The 19,491-nt window shown below is 35.4% G+C and overlaps 1 protein-coding gene across 3 annotated transcripts in view; it reads left to right on the top strand.

The window, feature by feature from the left end:
- Nucleotides 1–19,491, top strand: part of PGR (progesterone receptor) — a 99,561-nt gene that overhangs the window by 73,233 nt on the left and 6,837 nt on the right. For 2 of the 3 annotated variants that reach the window (XM_067750794.1, XM_067750793.1), the window contains 2 exons: nt 7,558–7,702; nt 9,189–9,319. In XM_067750794.1, the coding sequence (XP_067606895.1) occupies nt 7,558–7,702; nt 9,189–9,319 (276 nt within the window). Of the gene's footprint in view, nt 1–7,557; nt 7,703–9,188; nt 9,320–10,196; nt 10,611–19,491 lie in introns of those variants that run through there. The other variant, XM_067750795.1, reaches the window with a different exon arrangement.

The following is a 19,491-nucleotide window of genomic DNA, read 5'->3' as shown; positions in this document are numbered from 1 at the left end:
ACCATATTTTCATGGTCTGAATTCTGGGAATAACTCGAATGAATGATTAAAATAATCAGTGAACTAGAGTGACTATATTAACCTCTGTGAAAGGACTCTGAAGGACACATATATATATATAAAGTAATCTGGTATACCATTAGCTACTCAAAAGCTGTCAGTTGACTTTAAATCAGAGTACAGTTTTATTTACTTGATTCACTCAGTAAGTGTCTATTGCATACTTCCTGTGTGCAAGACTTAACAATTAAACAGTGGTGTTAGAAAGAGAAGCCAGAAGGCTGAGTGCATGGTGTGAATGCATTTTGGTGCAGCACATCCTAGCATCTGGTCATCAGTTTTGTACATAAGAGGAACTTGTTTTATCCATTCACTCACATGTTACTGGTCTGTGAAAGATGGCCTTGGTTAAATGAAGCTTATTAGAAGTCAGTTTACTTATTTACAGTGAAAAAGAAAGATGCTGCTAGGAAAACATGTAGGTAGATCAGGTAATTCTTTCACAATAGGAAAGTGTAGTTGGGAAGTCAGCTTATGATCAGATTTCAGGCCCTCTGAGGCATAAAAGGAGAAAAATCTGCCTTGAAGATCTGGGTGAAAGGAATCATGGTCCTAAACTAAACAGGGACAACACTTCTTCACAGGATCATATGTTCTCTGGTTAAGCTCATTTGAATAGCAGACCTGTAGGGATTTGAAGTTAAAATACTGTATATAATAAGTGTTTGCTCAAGAAATAAAACTTGTAGATTATATGTGTTTATCCAAATAAACCAATGCCCTTTAACTTTGCCAAGAAAAAAGATAATATTAAAAATTTCTCCGGAGAAAAAAAGATCAGCTGCAGAATGATAATCATTACCAAGGTGACAGCATGCATGAGGGCCTCAAGGCATGTATCTGCAGGTCCCTGAGAGGATTTATGTTGCCTGGTCAGGGATTCTCATTTCACCTTTGTCTATGCTTTTCTTTTATCTTGGACCTGTTACAATAATTGCATTGTATTTAACATTGTTCCCATAGTATTTCAGAGATATCTTTGTTTCTATTTAATGGAGACTTGCAAGATACTTCAGCCTCATGACAGTACATTTACAAGCGGTCTCTTAGGATACATTGCCTCTGACATATTGTACCTATACATGAATGATTTCCCATTGACATTTAGCTATAATTTCAGTGGGTAATGTTTTCTTATTTGAAACTTGAAGCAATACAATATTTACAAAATTTAAAAAATGAACAAGACATATTCCCTCTGTTAAGGAACATTCAATCCAACGGAATATAAGACACCCAAACAACTATACAGTTGACCCTAGTACAATGTGGGAGCTAGGGACACTGATCCTCCGAGCAGTCAAAAGTCCACATGTAACTTCACAGTGAGCCCAGTTCTGCATCCACAGGTTCAGCCAACTGTGGATCATGTAGTACTGTAGTACTGAAAAAAATCCTGGGTGAGTGGACCCAGTTCAAACCCATGTTGTTCAAAGGTCAACTATAGACGTATGTGAAAGTGGCATAAGATACAGATTTTTAAAAATGGGGACAGAAGAACATTTTTGGCTTCAGGGACAAAAGAAGGATTCAGAGACAAGGTTTCAGTTAAAGTACACCATGAAGGAGAAATGAGACTCTGATAAATCATGGTTAAGACAAGAAAGCATTCTGGATAGAAGGAATAGTGTGGCTGGTGGTGTAAAATAAGGAAGTCATGAGGTATGCTTGGCAAACAATGAATTAGACCAGCATAAGAATAGTTCTCAATCTTTTCAGGTGTGAAGGTCCCTTAGTAACATAAAAAAATGTCATCATACCTTCCCCCACGGCATAGTAATTAAAACTTTTAATAGCTGTTGATTGAGAAAAAATACATTTGTGCATATGGTTTCTCAAACACTACTGGCCTCCTGGGGGTTTCATCATCCAAGTATTAAGAAACCACTGACAATAAAGTTATATTGGGGAGAGTGGCAGAAAGTAAATTTAGAGGCATACATTATGGGCTGAGTCAGGGTAGGCTTTGGAAGTTAAATCATTAAGTACTCATTCCCAGTCCAATTTCATCTTTAAATATTCTTCATCCTGTATATTAATACATTGTAGCAGAATTGATGTGACAGAGAGGTTTGCGAGAAATATTTCCTTTTTTATGAATGTTGTCTTGATTCTTCTATTTAGTTGGTGAAAAAAATCTATTCAGGTCAATGCTTTGACATTTTTAAACATACCTTACTTCTTGGTCTCAGCTAGCCAGACTACTTGCAATCATCAATATCAGAGGACTCGAACAGTCCTTTGTCTGGTTTTCTGCCTTTGAAGCATGCCAAAATATCTTTTGAGTCAGTGATAGGCATTGCATGTGTGACAAAAGATGTTTTTCTCTCGCCCCAAATCAAGTGAATAAATTAAATTACTTTCCCCAACAAAGTGATAGAAAAGAAATGAGATTAGCCTTCTAAGAGTAAAGTCAGGCTTTGATAATACTTTTATGAAGACTTTAAACAATGATTTTTCTGATATCCTATTCCACTGACATTTCTATTGCCAATGTCGCCAAAATGTTTTACTTATCAAATCAAATGAATACTTTCAGCCCTTAACATGTTTCACATGCCTCTGGGGCCATTGCCAAAGTAACCATGTCTTGCCGAACCTCTTCCTTTGGCGTTCGTCACTTGCCTTCCAGACAGATACGTTTCTCTCAATTTACATATCTCCTGTTTCCTTTGTGGATTTGTTCTGCCACTCACACCATGAATTTAGCATTTCCTGGTTCCATCTTATATTCCATTAGTTTCTCAGTCTGCAAGGCTGGATGTGCTCACTCATGGACTTGTTTTCAACTACCACTATATTCCGATGACTCCTAATTACATGGTACCAACCCAGACCCTCTACGGAACTACTGGACCATATATTTCTACTGCTTATTACACATTTCCACCTGAATAAACTTCCAAGCCAATATGACCTGCTCCGTGAGCCTAAGGCCTTTTTCTGTATCTTGAAATGGCACTGCAGACAGAATCTTGATTATAATCCTTGGCTTACTTTTCTCCTTCACCTCCTGTCTAATTAGTTATCAAATTCTGTCACCTCTGCTTATTATAGATATGATTCATTATCCACGATATTTACACTGCTACTGCCTTGAGCTAGTTTAGGTCCTCGTCATTTTTTCCTAGATTTCGGTCGTAGACCCCTGACTGACACTATTACCACAGTTTCACACTACCCCCAAACCATACTCAATTCTGCCACCAGAATCATCTTTCAAAAACAATTATAATCAATTATGTTATTCCCTTCCCTTTCCAGAACAAAGCCAGAGTTCTTAGCCTTAGTACCCCAGGCCCTTCTGTGATCTGCCTCCTGAGTTTGCACATTTTCTCTCACTCTCCCACTTCAAGCACCTTAAGCTTCAGTTCCCACAAAGCTCTTTGCTCGATTTCCTGCCTTTCTTCGTCCATATTGTTTTCCCTACCTGGAGGCCCTTCTTTTCTCCTACATCTTCCCCGGCTAGTCCCTAACTAGCCTTCAGGATGCTAATCAACCTTCCCCTAGAAAGATTTTCCTGCGCCTTCCCACACTGAAGCCAAAAGCCCCTTTTCTCTCCGAGCACTTCACCCTTGCCTTTGTCAACCACACCACTGTCACGCTTCAGTGGTAATTATGTTCTACTTATCTGTCTGTCTCACAGACTACAAGTGTTAAAGGCAGAAACAGCATCTTTCTAGTCTTTATGCCGAGTTGCAAACATAATGCTTCATCCCAAACAGGTGCTTAAAGAATATTTATAGAAATTTAAATTTTGGAATTGGTATGAAAGAACTATGCTGCCTTAAATCATTACCCATCATGTCCTTATTCATAATGTCATCATACATATGTTGGTGATTACATTTATTGTGCTGAAGGTATTTTGTGTTCCTTAAAGTTCATGCTTTGTGTCATAAGGTGCTGAGGTAGTTAGTGCTCTGCCCTTGTTGTAGATTAACTATTTCAGTATGAGACAGTTTTTAGAGGAGCACAGCCTGTATATTTTATTGAAACTCTGGAATTAAGCCAGGAGAACCTAGGAGGTCATATAGGCCATGTGTTACTGTACACTTTCTTTTCAGTTTTTTCTTAGGCATTAAGGATTGGACAGCTTGTGACAGAAATTATCAAGTCAAGTCACTTTAAAGGAAAGGGCATTTTTCTTTACTACTTGTTGAACACAATTACGGGTCATCCATCACTTCTCTGTGTGAAGGTTTTCATTTTGATCCTCATCTCAAATGTACTGAGTTTACCTGATCATTATCATCAATGGGAATTTGATCTCAGTGTTCCCGTCTTTGTTTCAGTATAAAGTAATGAATGATATTACAGTTAATGGTAAAAAAAAAATTGCACTTCTGTACCAAGTATGTTCAAGTCAATTTAACATTGTACATTTATCTCAGATAAGCCCTCTAAAAGGGGGAGTAAATAAAGCTATTTTCTGAGTTGTTTTCCATTCTGTTAAATAGAAAGAATATACTTTCTGCTATAAATATTGGTAATTTCATAAGTTTTAAGTTATTTCAGCAAGATTTGCCTTTTATATTATAATATACTAAAAATAGACCAAGTCTATATGTGCCTCCCTTGAGGGGGTCTTGCTTTGCAAAAATTAGGAAAGTTTATTTATTTCTTATCAAATGATCCTAAACTTGGTGGAAGAACTAATTACTATTACTATAAAATATTCAGTTTACAAGTGGCATTTCTGTATTAGATCTATTGTATTGACTGACTCATAATTTTTTTAAAAAACAGAGAGGTAAAATATATAAACATGAACTTTAAGATGTATATATGGCATATGAAAATAAAAAGAGAATTATGAAAATTGCATGCCAAATTTTTCTTGGCTAGTTATTTAGGGAGTCTTTCTACACCTGAATAAATCAGGATGTAAGCAATAAACACCAACTCTATTAATTTAAAAAAACAAAAACAAAATGCCTCTGGCTATTAAAAACAAAACAAGGATGAATTGGGAGATTGGGATTGACATATATATACTAATATGTATAAAATACTTAACTAATAAAAACCTGCTGTATAGCACACAGGGAACTCCACTTCGCTGTACAGTAGAAACTAACACAACATTGTAAAACAACTACAACCCCCCCACGAAAAAACAGTTGAGCTTCACCAAAAAAAAAAAAAAAAAGAAAAGAAAAAAATAATTTTCTGAAAAGACATCAGGGATTCACTGAATAGAAGCTAGAGGACAAGTCTGGAAAGTAGGCAGAAACCAAGGCATCTCTGGAGGGCCAATAAACAAATCATAAATGTCCCCATTGGATCCCACTGTCATTAGGCACTACCACCATCACAAGTAAAGCCTAACCATATGTTAATCTTTGTTTTACTATTTTTTGCTTCAAAGTCCAGGTAGTAGGTGTTCCACAGATCAAACCTAGATCACAAGCCCAGGAGAAGAGGCCTTAGCCAACTTCCTTGATGGGAAAGTGGGGGACTTGCGCTCACTAAACTACAATCAATGGGGAACTCTATTTGCATAGAGGAAAAAAGGGAGGGAGAGAAGGAGGCAGGGGAGAAAGTGAAACACTGAAAAGTCACCCTCCCCCCAAAAAGGGGGCAAATATCTGCTATGGTACCACTATTTATGAATATGTGCTAGGGTTGTTTTTGGTTCGTTTGAGACTAAGAATTTCTAGGAAGGGAATAGCAGTCTTCCTACTATTCGCATGAAGTAGGGACTATCTGGAACGTATGGAGAGAAGATAGATAGGCTTTTCTGCTACCTGCCTTGAGACAGTTAACTGAATCAGGAAATAAATTTCTTTTGCCTTTGAGATCTAAGGAATTAAGTTTTGCTTTGGTTTTACTTTTGAAATAGGCCATTTGTAAGTGGACTTCAGTGAGACTTTTTGAAGGAATAGACACTATTTAAAAAGCTGTACAGAAAGTGGTTGAGGTTCCTACCAATACACTTGTTTTTCTTTATACCTTTAATGAAATATTTCATTCACTTTTATTGTTTCAGGTACACATAAATTAAATTTTATATCTTTTGCTCCGATAACTCCTCATACCTCTAATTCACATGTATGTGGATATCCCATCAGTCCCTCAAACAGGTCCAAAACTTACTATTTTTTCTCTAACCTGTTTCTCCTCCTTTATTTTGTCTCAGTAATGCTGTTATCATCACCCACCATTCAAGTAAAAAAACTGAAAGATCTATTTGACTCCCTCTTTCTCCTACCTATGTACTATCACTTGCCAGATTTCTTTGATTTTACTCTTTAAACATTTCTCTGATGCACTCTATCTTCTCTACTCCTACCTGTTGACTTATTTCAGGCTTTTATCATCTCTCACCTGGACTTTGGCCATAGCTCCCAATTTCTCTCCCTAACCTCAGACCCTTTCCCTTGAATCCATCCTCCACATGGCTACCAATGAGCTGTGCATAATATAAATCAGGCTATATCACTCCCATTGCTCCTTAATAGGAATACAAGACCATCAACGATCTGACCCCAGCCCATGCCTCCAAGCACCCCTTTACCCCTCCCTCCTTTAAGCCCATCAGTGCTGAGCTGGTCATCTTCCCCCAAGCGGGCAAAAAGAGAATTAGAAAGAGATGGAGAGAAAACTTTGACTGTGTAAGTGAAGATACACTTGCCTTTTCCCTGCCATCCTTCCTCTGCCACCAACACCAGAGAAAGGTCTAAAAGAGGGAGGTTGTGAAGGTGTGAAAGACCAGAGCATTCACACCACACACACACACACACACACACACACACACACACACACACACAAACACACCCATACCCACAGACTCTAAACCTCTTAAGCCATATGGGAGTTTAAAATGAGACTGGATTAAGTTTCAGAAAGCAAAAGTGACCAGAAAACTATGGAATCTACCCAAAATTTAATTAAGGATTGTTAAAGAAAAACTAGATGTAGCATAATTGAGAGCAGTGGTTTTACAAAATAAAACCAATTTATGTTTAAATCCCAAAGAATTAAGATTCCTCCACCAACTGACTCTAATCTGTTCAGGCATTATTTCTGTTTGGGGGCAATTTTCCTGATCTTCCTATTGCCTGGTGTATTCCCTCTTACCTTCTCTATCGCAATACTTATGTGCTTATCTCTCCTGTTGAGTTGCAAGCTTCTTTTAAGGGCAACGGTTGTGTCTTACTCATCTTCATAACCGCAACATTTTACCACAGTGCCTGGCACACAGTTGGCTCTCAATAAATGAGTGTTGCGTGAATGAATGATAGATGTTTGATTTAATTAGTGAATTCCCAGAAATGCTAAATCACAGTGACTAATTTTAATAAATTCCAGAGCCTCTTCTTTTTAGTGTTTCAGACTCTATTATTATTTCCTGCTTTTTTGTGTAAATATATTGAGATTGAAAACATTATATTACATTACCCTACTTACATCTATTTTCAAATTTTTATTTATTTTTAAGATTTTTGACAAAGTGATTTTTGTGATCATTTTATATGTAAATTTATTTTGTAGGTTTTCGAAACTTACATATTGATGACCAGATAACTCTCATCCAGTATTCTTGGATGAGCTTAATGGTATTTGGACTAGGATGGAGATCTTATAAGCATGTCAGTGGACAGATGCTGTATTTTGCACCTGATCTAATACTAAATGAGTAAGTAATAACTAGACATTTGTTGTTATTGTTATCAAAAGTATATACGTAGGATAATTTTGAAAATTACATTTCAACAGATGATCACACCATCTAGTGTCCTAAATAATAGAATGTTCCTGAAAGGTTTCTTAGAACTACCTCAGGATATAGCTTTAAATGACAACATTAATAAAATTGTATTATTTTATCAGTGATTTGACATTTGGAGCTTTTTTCTTTTACTTCAATAGTTGTCACAAATCAAAATTTTTTAAACTTCAAAAATGTATCAAGAAATATACTTAAAGACAAAAGTAAATATTTAGTTTATCCAATTAAAATTTTTACATTGGTAATAATGAAGATAATGAATTAAATGAGGAATATTTTTGCATGAAAGTATTGACTTACCTTCAAAAAATAAAAATATTATCTCTCTTCCTAGAGGAAAACTTAGACTGGTAATTTATTTAAAACATTGAAAAATAAATATTGAATTCAATTTGCTTCATTATATTGGAATTAGTGTAATTAACTTTCTACATGTAACCTTAAACTGAGTAAGAATCTTTTCATGAAAATATTTATACTGTCCTAATGGTGCATACTGACTCAGAATTATATAACATGATAATTTATATTTGGATAAGTCTTTACAGATTACAGGTAACTTTCATATATTTTATTCCATTTTTTCCTACAATCCCTTGAAGTTGGTAAGGAATCAGCACCCTTTATTTCACAGTCCAGGAAACTGAGGCAGAGGAGATTGCATAATTTGCCAAAGAATCTTAGCTCTTCTGAGTCAAAATCTAGTTTTTTTGTCCGCTATTCCTGTTCACTTTTTGACTAGCACAAATATTACAAAACAGTACAGAGTTGAGAAAATGCCTTAAGTAAATTTCCTCAACATTCAGAATTTGTGTTTGTCTTGTCAATTATTTAATGCTTGTTAATGTTGTCTTTTCTATATCACCATACATTTCCTCTAGAATAGTTCACAGTGTAACTATTTTATACTGGATACTCTAAACTGAGTGCACTGAACTATTCTATACTATTCAATTTCTGTGAATTGAATTCACTCTCCCATTGGATTGCACACAAAATTTTATTTGTGTTTTTCACAGGAAAAAAATCAGTAAATAAAGTATTTCCTGAGTGTTCCTCAGCACCACAAATTTTTCTTTTCAACTCCCACAACTTTGCTCTCCTTTCTTGGTTTAGGTTTTCAAAATGTGATAATAAAAGTGAGAAACAGCATTAATCTCAGTTAATGTGTATTTAATATAATTTTCTAACTTCAAAAATCCAGTATTGTGACTAAATTTAGAAGACATTTAAAATTCCAAATATTGAGTTTGTTTATAAAAAGTCATTTTCAATAAGTCAGGTAATTACTAAATCTCATAATCTCTGATACATTACATAAACTGGCTAAGCTACTCTGTGTTTTTTTTCTTTTCCTGTTGCTTTTTCTTTTGTGTGTTGTGTGTGGTGCAAGACAGCGGATGAAGGAATCATCATTCTATTCATTATGCCTTACCATGTGGCAGATCCCACAGGAGTTTGTGAAGCTTCAAGTTAGCCAAGAAGAGTTCCTCTGTATGAAAGTATTGCTACTTCTTAATACAAGTGAGTGAGCATAAGTAACTTAATACAAGATATTTACTTTCTTAATTTTTAATTCATTAGGAAAGTTTCAAACAACAATATGATCATATGATTACACATGAGCTATGAATCTTAGATAATAACTGCAAAAGAGAAACATCCATAGACTATAATAACATTACTTCATATTTCTCAGGTTTTACCTATCACCTAATATTAAAATAGCCCATCAATTAAGCCAGTTTCTATCCTTTTTAGGTAAAACATAATTAATTGCCTTTTTCATATCCATCCAATTAGATATTATAAACTAATTAATATTGCATAAACACAAACTATGCTTCCCTACATCCCCACCTCACAGAGGATTTACTCTATAAAACCCACAATTTTATTTGTAACTATTCTCTTTATGTCAGGATAGGCTAACGGTCATAACACATAACTGCAAAGATCAGTAGCATAGTACAATAGCAGTTTATTTATTACTCACGGTCAGTCCAGTGGGTTGGCAAGAAAACCCAGGCTCCTTACATCCAGGGGCTCTACCCTTTTCATTACCTTGGAGTCCTCCATTGGATCTGACTAGAAGATGAGCACTGCATAAGAAAAGGTTTAGAGATGAGACCTTGAACTGTCTGCCACCCACATTCTATGGCTCACCTTAACTGCAGGAGAGGCTGGAAAATGCACCCTAGTTGCATACCCTGAAGAAAAAGGAAATGTTGTACTATAGAACAGCATTGGTAACCAGAAGGATGGGTAGATATCCATTGATTCTTTAATACACAAAGAACACATGCACCTCTGCTTCAGTGGATCTCCAAGGGTCTGGGAGGGAAATTTTTTTTAAATTGCTTCTAACTTTTACCCTTTTCTGTGCCATTTCCATGCACAGGTAGACTCAGCCTTTGAATGCCTGAACTGGCCCTTCCTTCACTCATAGTGATTTGAAAGGAAACCACAGAAAGCTAAGGCCTTAGGTAGAAAGTGAGCCAATAGTTTCTCATCAATGATTGTGCAGAGACTTCCTTCTAATGGCATGAATCTCGAATGGTGGGGCTGGGGAGTATATCAAGAGGAAAAGCAGAAAAGCTGAACCCTTAAGAAGAAAGTTTACCTCATGAAATCTATGCCCAGATACAGATTAATACAGGATCTAAGGATCCATAGCCTTATCCCCCACCCTTGGAAACCCTATCTGGAGCATAGACCTGCAAGCCTAATTTGATGAAAAAGCATAAAAGGGGTTAAGGGAATTGATATGGGACTGGCCAAGAGAGTCAACTGGAATAAATGTAATAATACAGCAGTTAATGCCTGTCATTCTTTTCTTGACAGTAATGAATCCAATAGCAGATATATCATAGATAGTCCTAGATCTCCCAAATTAGTTGATATCATTAACATAATTCTGTAATTATGGCTAGGCTACATTATGCTGGGGACCAAACAACCCCAAATCTCAGTAGCTTATCAAAAAAAAATTTAAGTATTTATTCTTCTTACTATATTTCCAATGCAGATCAACAGGGAGGCTCATTGTCATCACTCAGGTGTTCCAGGCAAATGGAGGCTACATCTTGACACATGCTTCCATAATCACTAGAGCAGTGGTAAGGAAAGAGAGTGGTAAGGGAAGGAAGGGAGATACGTATGACTTCCACTCACATACCATAGAAGGCAAGGTTTTTGGCCACTTGCAACTTCAAGAAAAGGGAAAATCATATATTTAGTGAATAGTACTATACATTATATATATATATATATATATATATATATATATATGTTATTATATATAATTGTGTGATAAAATTTGCACAAATTTTAATGAGAGTTTTTAGGAGAGACTTGGCAAAGTTATTGAAAATTCATCCTTAAGTCTTAAAAAATAGATAAGTATTACAAAAATCTGGGGGCAGAGAGAGAATTAGAAAGCTAAAATAATAAAGTGTGGAAGAGAAATACATACACTGAATTAGTCAAGTCAGACTAGTATATACTAGAACTTAATATGCTGCAGTGGAAACATCACAGATCTTTGAGCATGGAACAAATAAATATTGTTGAGAAAAGTAGCTTTATATTTGGGGGAAACTTAGTTTGGATATTTAGCTCAAATTGTACCCTAAAATAAATGGCACATATAAGCACCTTAATTGTTAAAAATTAGCTAAAAGGAATATAAATGATTTAGAAATCTCAAATAAGGAATACCTTTTAAAAAATGAATGCAATAGGAAAGTTGGCAAAGAAAAAGTTCAATTATTTGATAAGAATTTAAACCTCCCATTTGCCATTAAAAATTAAAATAGATATCCAGGAAAATATGGCAGTTTGAACACACACTTTTACCATCGTTCCTAATAAAACTACATAAAAATATTAGTCAAGGGATTTTTTTAAGAAATAAAATAAAAGGGAAAGAAAATGAAAGAAAAATCAATAGCAATAAAATTCTGCAAGCCAGCAAGTAGAACTAATTTAGCATACCTGAGAAGGTGGATTCTAAGCCTGAAGTAAGAAAAGTCAAAGAGCACCTTGATTTGCATCACTGAACCTCTAACATGTTTTGCAATTAGTGACAACAATGATGTTGTTTTTTGAAATGAGAATGCAAGTAGAATTTAAAACACCAAATTCTGTTGAAAATTTGTTTCCAAATATCATCCAACCATGCAATTGCTCTTCTGCAACTAAGGCAGAGATTGTAGGTTTATTCCCTGAAGTGGATATAACAGAAGGCAGCTGGATTGGTGAACTGCAGGCACTGATGAGGGTGAGGGGTTTGATAGTGTAAACAAATTAAGTACATACAAAATGTTGAGACACCATCCTCCAAACCCACCTATCTTCTGGAACACCGTCATCCAAGTTTATATTCTCCAGATAGGAAAATGAAAGATTCTTCTCTAAAGAATTTGTTTAGCTGGAAAGAAAAAGAACTAAATATGCTAATAGCAAGAGTTTCTCTTTGAAATAGCCAGATTGCCCTGCACTAAAGCTCACAGTCAATAAGCACTACCCATTCAAACAGAACTATCAATCAGCTTTTAAATTTTCCACTCTTGAATATAAATAAACAACCAAGGCATATGGGGAAGGCGTTTGATATCAAAAACAAAGACAAAATTAAAAAAATAAAATCTTGGAGGAAACAGAAACCATGTAGGGAGATGAAAACTTCAAAATAATTTAAAAGCCATCCTTCTTTAGAAAGATAAAAGAGCATATTCCAACTATAAAACAATGACTGGATACATGAAAAAGGAATAACACAAAGAAAGAAAAGAGCTCTTGGAAATTAAAATATATATATATATATATATTTTTTTTTTTTTTTTTTTTTGCGTTATGCGGGCCTCTCACCGTTGTGGCCTCTCCCGCTGCGGAGCACAGGCTCCGTATGCACAGGCTCAGCGGCCATGGCTCACAGGCCTAGCCGCTCCGCAGCATGTGGGATCCTCCTGGACCGGGGCACGAACGCGTGTCCCCTGCATTGGCAGGCGGACTCCCAACCACTGCACCACCAGGAAGCCCATATATACAGATAGATATTTAATTTAAAAGTGAGTACTGCCATTGGCTGACAGAGTTGAAAAACCTCTCAAAAGTTGAGCAAAAAAAAAAAAAAAGAAAAAAGAAAAATCACAGTTCAGAAGGAAGCCCAACACCCAAATCTAGAAAGAGAATAGCAAAACATTAGAAAAAGAAATAAAGATGTAAACATTAAGGGAATAGTCAGTCTTTTCAGCAAATGGTATATGGAAAATTTCATTCAAAAAAAAATTAAGTTGTACCCTTACCTTAACACTATATACAAAAATTAACTTGTCATTTTGGGGAGAGGTGGCCAAGATAATGGAGTAGGAATACCGTGAAATCACCTCCTCCCACAGACACACCAAAATTACAGCTATTTTCAGAGCACCTATCTATGAGAACAACCTGAAGACTATCAGAAAAGATTTTCCATAACAAAAGAGATAAATAAGGAAGCATAAATAAGGAAGCACAATGACTCAGGTTGGAGAAGTGGAAACATAGTACAGTCAGGACCCACATCCCTGGGTCAGCAACCCACAAATAGAAGAAATATCACAATTGTAGAGGTCCATTCCAAGAAGCAAGGGGTCTGAGTCCTATATCAGGCTCCCCAGCCCTGGGTCCTGCACCAAGAAGATGAGCCCCCAGAATATCTAGCTTTGAAAACCAGAGGGGCTTATATTTGAGAGAGCTGGAAAGCTATAAGAAACAGAGGTGCTGCTTTTAAAGAGCATATGCAAAATCTCACATACTCCCAAGTCCTAGCGTAATGCCAGTAGTCTGAAAGGAGCCTGGGTCGGACCCACTTGCTGATCTTGGAGAGCCCCCCAGGAAGGCAGAAAGCAACTGGGACTACCCCTAGGAGCAAAGATGCTGGTGGTAGCCATTTTGGGGAGCTCATTCTACCATGATAACACAGGTGCTGGCAAACATCATTTTGGAATCTTCTCTCTGGATTAGCACAGGGGGCTTACCTTCCCTCCAGAAAGCAGGTACCAACCCCAAGCCACCCTGGGCTGCCAGCTACACCCGGACCCAGTCCTGCCTGCCAGTGGGCCTGTAGCCACCACATGAGGCAGGGACTCACAGAGAACCAGCCCTCCCTACCAGTGCACCCACAGTTGTCAGTCAGAAGGGCACACACCGTCCACATACTAGAGAATGTAGCTCTGGTGGCCAGAGGGGAACATACTGCTGGGTCCCTAGAACGTCTCATTCATAAGGCCAGTTCTCCAAGACTGGGAAATGTAACCAACCTACATAACACATAGAAACAAACACAGAGAGTTGGGCAAAATGAGAATAAAGAGGAATATGTTCCAAACAGAAAAACAAAACAAAATCTCTGTAAAAGAACCAAATGTATTGGAGATAAGCAATCTATCCGCCCTCCCCCCCCAAAAAAAAGAGTTCAAGGTAATGATTGTAAAGATGTTCATGAACACAGTGAGAATTCCAACAAAGAGTTAAAAAATACAAAGAACCAATCAGAGCTGAAGAATACTATAACTGAAATAAAAAATACACTAGAAAGAAAGAATACATTAGATGATACAGAGGAATGGATCAGTGATCTGGAAGATGAAGTAGTGTATATCCCCCAAGCTGAACAGAAAAAAGAAAAATGAACTTTAAAAAATGAGGATAGTTTAAGAGACCTCTGGGGCAATATCAAGCATACTAACATTTGTATTACACAGTCCCAGAAAGAGAGAAGAGAGAGAAAGGGGTCAAGACCTTAAGAAATAATAGCTGGAAAAATTCATTAACCTGAGGAAGGAAACAGACATCCAGATCCAAGAAGCACAAAAAACTATAAATAAGAAGGACCCAAAGAGGTCCACACCAAGACACATGATACTTAAAATGACAAAAATTAAAGATAAAGACAGAATCTTAAAAGCAGCAAGAAAAATAACCAGCTAGTTATGTACAAGGGAACTTCCTTAAGACCATCTGCTAACTTTTCAGCAGAAACTTTGCAAGCAAGAAGAGAGTGGCATGATACATTCAAAGTGATGAAAGGAAAAATCCTACAACCAAGAATACTCTACCTAGCAAAGATATCATTCAGATTTAAAGGAAAGAAAAAGAATTTCACAGACAAGCAAAAACTAGAAGGGTTCAGTACCACTAAACCAGCTTGATAAAAAATGTTAAAGAGACTCTGCTAAGCAGAAAGGAAAGGCCACAACTAGAAATATGAAACTATGAAAGGAAAATTCTTACCAGTAAAGACAGACATACAGTAAAGGTAGTAGATCACCACTTGTAAGGCTAGTAAATGGTTAAAAGACAAAAGTAATAAAATCATCTGTATACAATAAGTAGTTAAGGGATACACACATTAAAAAGGTATAAAATACCACCTAAATACATGAAGCAAATAATAACAAACAAAAAGGGAGAAATTGATGGTAATACAATAATACTAGGGGATTTTAACACCCCACTTACATCAATGTACAGAAAATCCAGACAGAAAGTCAATAGGAAACATGGGCCTTAAATGAAACATTAGACTAGATGGACTTAATAGATATCTACAGAACATTCCATTAAAAAAACAGGAGAGTACACATACTTTTCAAGTCCACATGAAACATTGTCCAGGATAGATCGCATGCTAGGCCACAAAACAAGTCTCAATAAATTTAAGAAAAATGAAATCATATTAAGTGTCTATTCTGAACACAATGGTATGAGATTAGAAATCAACTACAAGGAAAAAAACTGGAAAAAATTACAGGGAGTCTAAACAATATGCTTCTAAACAACCAATGGTCACTGAAGAAATTGCGAAAAAATAAAAATATACCCTGAGACAAATGAAAATGGAAAAAAAAATGTTCCGGAATCTATGGGACACAGCCAAAGCAGTTCCAAGAGGGAAATTTATAGCAATACAGGCCTACCTCAAGAAACAACAACAACAACAAAAAAAAACAAATGAACAATCTAATCTACACCTAAAGGAACTAGAAAAAGAAGAGCAAACAAAACCCAAACTTAGTAGAAGAAAAGAAAGAAAGATCAGAACAGAAATAAATGAAACAGAGATGAAAAAACAGTAGAAAAGATCAATTAAGCTAAAAGCTGGTTCTTTAAAAAGATAAACAAAATTAATAAAGCTTTAGCCAGAATCACCAAGAAAAAAAGGAAGAGGGCCCATAAAAATAAAATCAGAATTGAAAAAGAAGTTACAGCTGTCACCACAGAAATACAAAGATTGTAAGAGGTTAGTGCAATATGTACCAATTAGTACAAATATGCCAATAAAATGGACAACCTAGAAGAAATGGATACATTGCTAGAAATGTGCAATCTCTGGGATTGACATATGTACACTATTGATACTATGTGTAAAATAGATAACTAATGAGAACCTACTGTATAGCACAGGCAACTCTACTCAGTGCTCTGTGGTGACCTAAATGAGAAGGAAATCCAAAAAAGTGGGGATATATGTATACCTGCAGCTGATTCAGTTTGCTGTACAGTATAAACACACAGTATTGTAAAGCAACTATTCTCCAATAAAAAAATAAAGATAAATTAAAAAAAAAACTAAAAACAAAAAAGAAATGTACAGTCTCTAAGAGTGAATTAGGAAGAAATAGAAAATATGGACAGAATGATTACCGTTAATGAAATTGAATCAATAATCCAAAAACTCCCAACAAACAAAAGTCGAGGACCAGATGGCTTCACAGGCAAATTTTACCCATATCATTCTCAAGTATTAAAAAAAATAAATAGGCCAGCATTCTATGAGGCCAGCATCACCCTGATACCAAAACCAGACAAAGATACCACAAAAAAAGAAAATTGCAGGCCAATGATGAACATAGATGCAAAAACTCTCAGCAAAATATTAGCAAACTGAATTCAATAATACATTAAAAGGATAATGCACCATGATGAGGTGGGATTTATCCCAGGGATGCAAGGAGGCTTCAGTATCTGAAAATCAATCAATATAATGAAGCAAATTAACAAATTGAAGAATAAAATCCATATGATCATCTCAATAGATGCAGACAAAGCTTCTGACAAAATTCAACATCCATTTATGATAAAAACTCTTAACAAAATGGGTGTGGCGGGAACAGATCTCAACATAATAAAGGCCATATATGACAAACCCTCAGCCAATGTCATACTCAGTGGTGAAACCTGAAAGCATTTTCTCTGAGATCAGGAACAAGACAAAGATGCTGACTTTCATCACTTTTATTCAACATAGTATTGGAAGTTCTAGCCACAGTGTCAGAAAAGAAAAAGCAATAAATACCATCCATATTGAAAAAGAAGAAGTAAAACTGCTGCTGTTTGCAGATGACATGATACTATATGTAGAAAATCCTAAAGATGCTACCAAAAACTATTTAAACTAATAAATGATTTCAGTAAAGTTGTAGGAGAGAAAATTAATATACAGAAATATGTTGCACTTCCATACACTTATAATAAATTATCAGAAGGATAAATTAATAAACAATTCCATTTATAATTGCATCAAAAAGAATAAAATACCTAGGAATAAATCTAACCAAAGAGATAAAAGACGAGTAATCGAAAAACTGCAAGACATTGGTGAAAGAAATTGAAAATGACACAAACAAATGGAAAGATAGACCATGCTCATGGATTGGAAGAATTAATGTTGTTAAGATGATCATACTGCCCAAGGCTATCTATAGATTCAATGCAAACCCTATCAAAATACTACAGACATTTTCCACAGAACTAGAAAAAATAATTGTAAAATTTGTATGGAAACACATAAGACCCTGAATAGCCAAAGCAATCTTGAAAAAGAAGAATGAAGCTAGAGCTATCAAGAGCCCTGATTTCAAACTATACTACAAAGCTACAGTAATCAAAACACTATGCTACTGGCACAAAAACAGACACATAGATCAATGAAACACAATTGAGATCCTAGAAATAAACCCATACTTGTAAGATCAACTAATCTAAGACAAAGGAGGCAAGAATATACAATGAAGATACAGCCTCTTCAATAAATGGTGTTGAGAAAAGTGGACAGCTACATGCAAAAGAATTAAACTGGACTACTTTCTCACACCATGTACAAAAGTAAATTCCAAATGGCTTAAAGACTTAAATGTAAGAATTGACACCATAAAATTCCTACAGTATGTTTTATTGCCTATGTTTGGCAGTATGCTCTTTGACATTGGTCTTAGCAATATTCTTTGGATCTATCTCCTCAGGCAAGGCCAACAAAAGCAAAAATAAACAAATGGGACTACATCAAACTAAAGAGTTTTGCAATGTGAAGGAAACTTTCAGCAAAATGAAAAAGTAGCTTACTGAATGGGAGAAGATATTTGCAAATTCTATATTTGACAAGGAGTTAGTATCCAAAATGTACAAAGAACTCATACAACTCAATATCATAAAACAAACAACCTGATTTAAAAATGGGCAGAGGATCTGAAGAGACATTTTTCCAAAGAAGATACTCAGATGGCCAACAGATACATGAAAAGGTGCTCAATGTCGCTAATCATCAAGGAAATACAAGTCAAAACCACAGTGAGATACTACTTCACACCTGTCAGAATGGCTTATCATTAAAAAAGCAACAAATAACAAATGTTGGCGAGAATGTGGAGAACAGGGAACCCTTGTGCACCATTGGTAGGATTTTAAGTTGGTACAGCCACTATGATAAATAGTATGTAAGTTCTTCAAAAAATTAAAAATAGAACTGTCATATGGTCCAGCAATTTCACTTCTGGGTATATACCTGAAGAAAACAAAAACACTAATTTGAAAAGATATATGCATACCACTGTTCATTGCAGCACTATTTTTAATAGCTAAGATATGGAAGCAATCTAAGTGTCCATATATATATGTCCATAATTTTATATATATATATATATATATATATATATATATATATATATATATATATATATAGGGCAATATATAATGGAATATTACTCAGCCATAAAGAAGAAATCTTGCCATTTGCAGCAACATGGATGGATCTAGAGGGTATTGTGCTAAGTGAAATAATTCAGAGAAAGACAAATATTATGTGATCTCACTTACATGTGGAATCTAAAAAACAAAACAAACAAAACAAAATGAAAACAGACTCATAGATACTGAGAACAAATAGGTGGTTGCCAGAGGGGAGGGGATAGGGAGCAAAATAGGTGAAGGGGATTAAGAGGTACAAACATCCAATTACAAAATAAATAAGCCAGGGCATGTAATATACAGCATAAGCAATATTGCCAGTAATATAATAACTTTGTAAGTAATAACTTTGTATGGGGACAAATGTTTTCTATACTGATTGTGGTGATCATTTCATAATGTATGCAAATGTCAAATCATTATGTAGTACACCTGAAATTAACATATTGTACATCAACTATATTTCCACAAAAATTTTAATTAACTTGAAATAAATCAAAGAACTAAATCTAAGAGCTAAAACTATGAAACCCTTAGAAGAAAACATAGAGGGAAAGTTTTGTGACATTGGATTTTGCAGTGATTTCTTGGATATAACACCCAAAACACAGGCAACAAAAGAAAAAGATAAATAGACTTTATCAAAATTTAAAACCTCTGTTTATCAAAGGACACAACACAAAGAA

Source organism: Pseudorca crassidens, chromosome 9 (assembly GCF_039906515.1).
Source record: "Pseudorca crassidens isolate mPseCra1 chromosome 9, mPseCra1.hap1, whole genome shotgun sequence".
NCBI lineage: Eukaryota > Metazoa > Chordata > Mammalia > Artiodactyla > Delphinidae > Pseudorca > Pseudorca crassidens.
The sequence above is the reverse complement of the archived record's forward strand: the minus strand, read 5'-3'. Positions and strand labels throughout refer to the sequence as shown.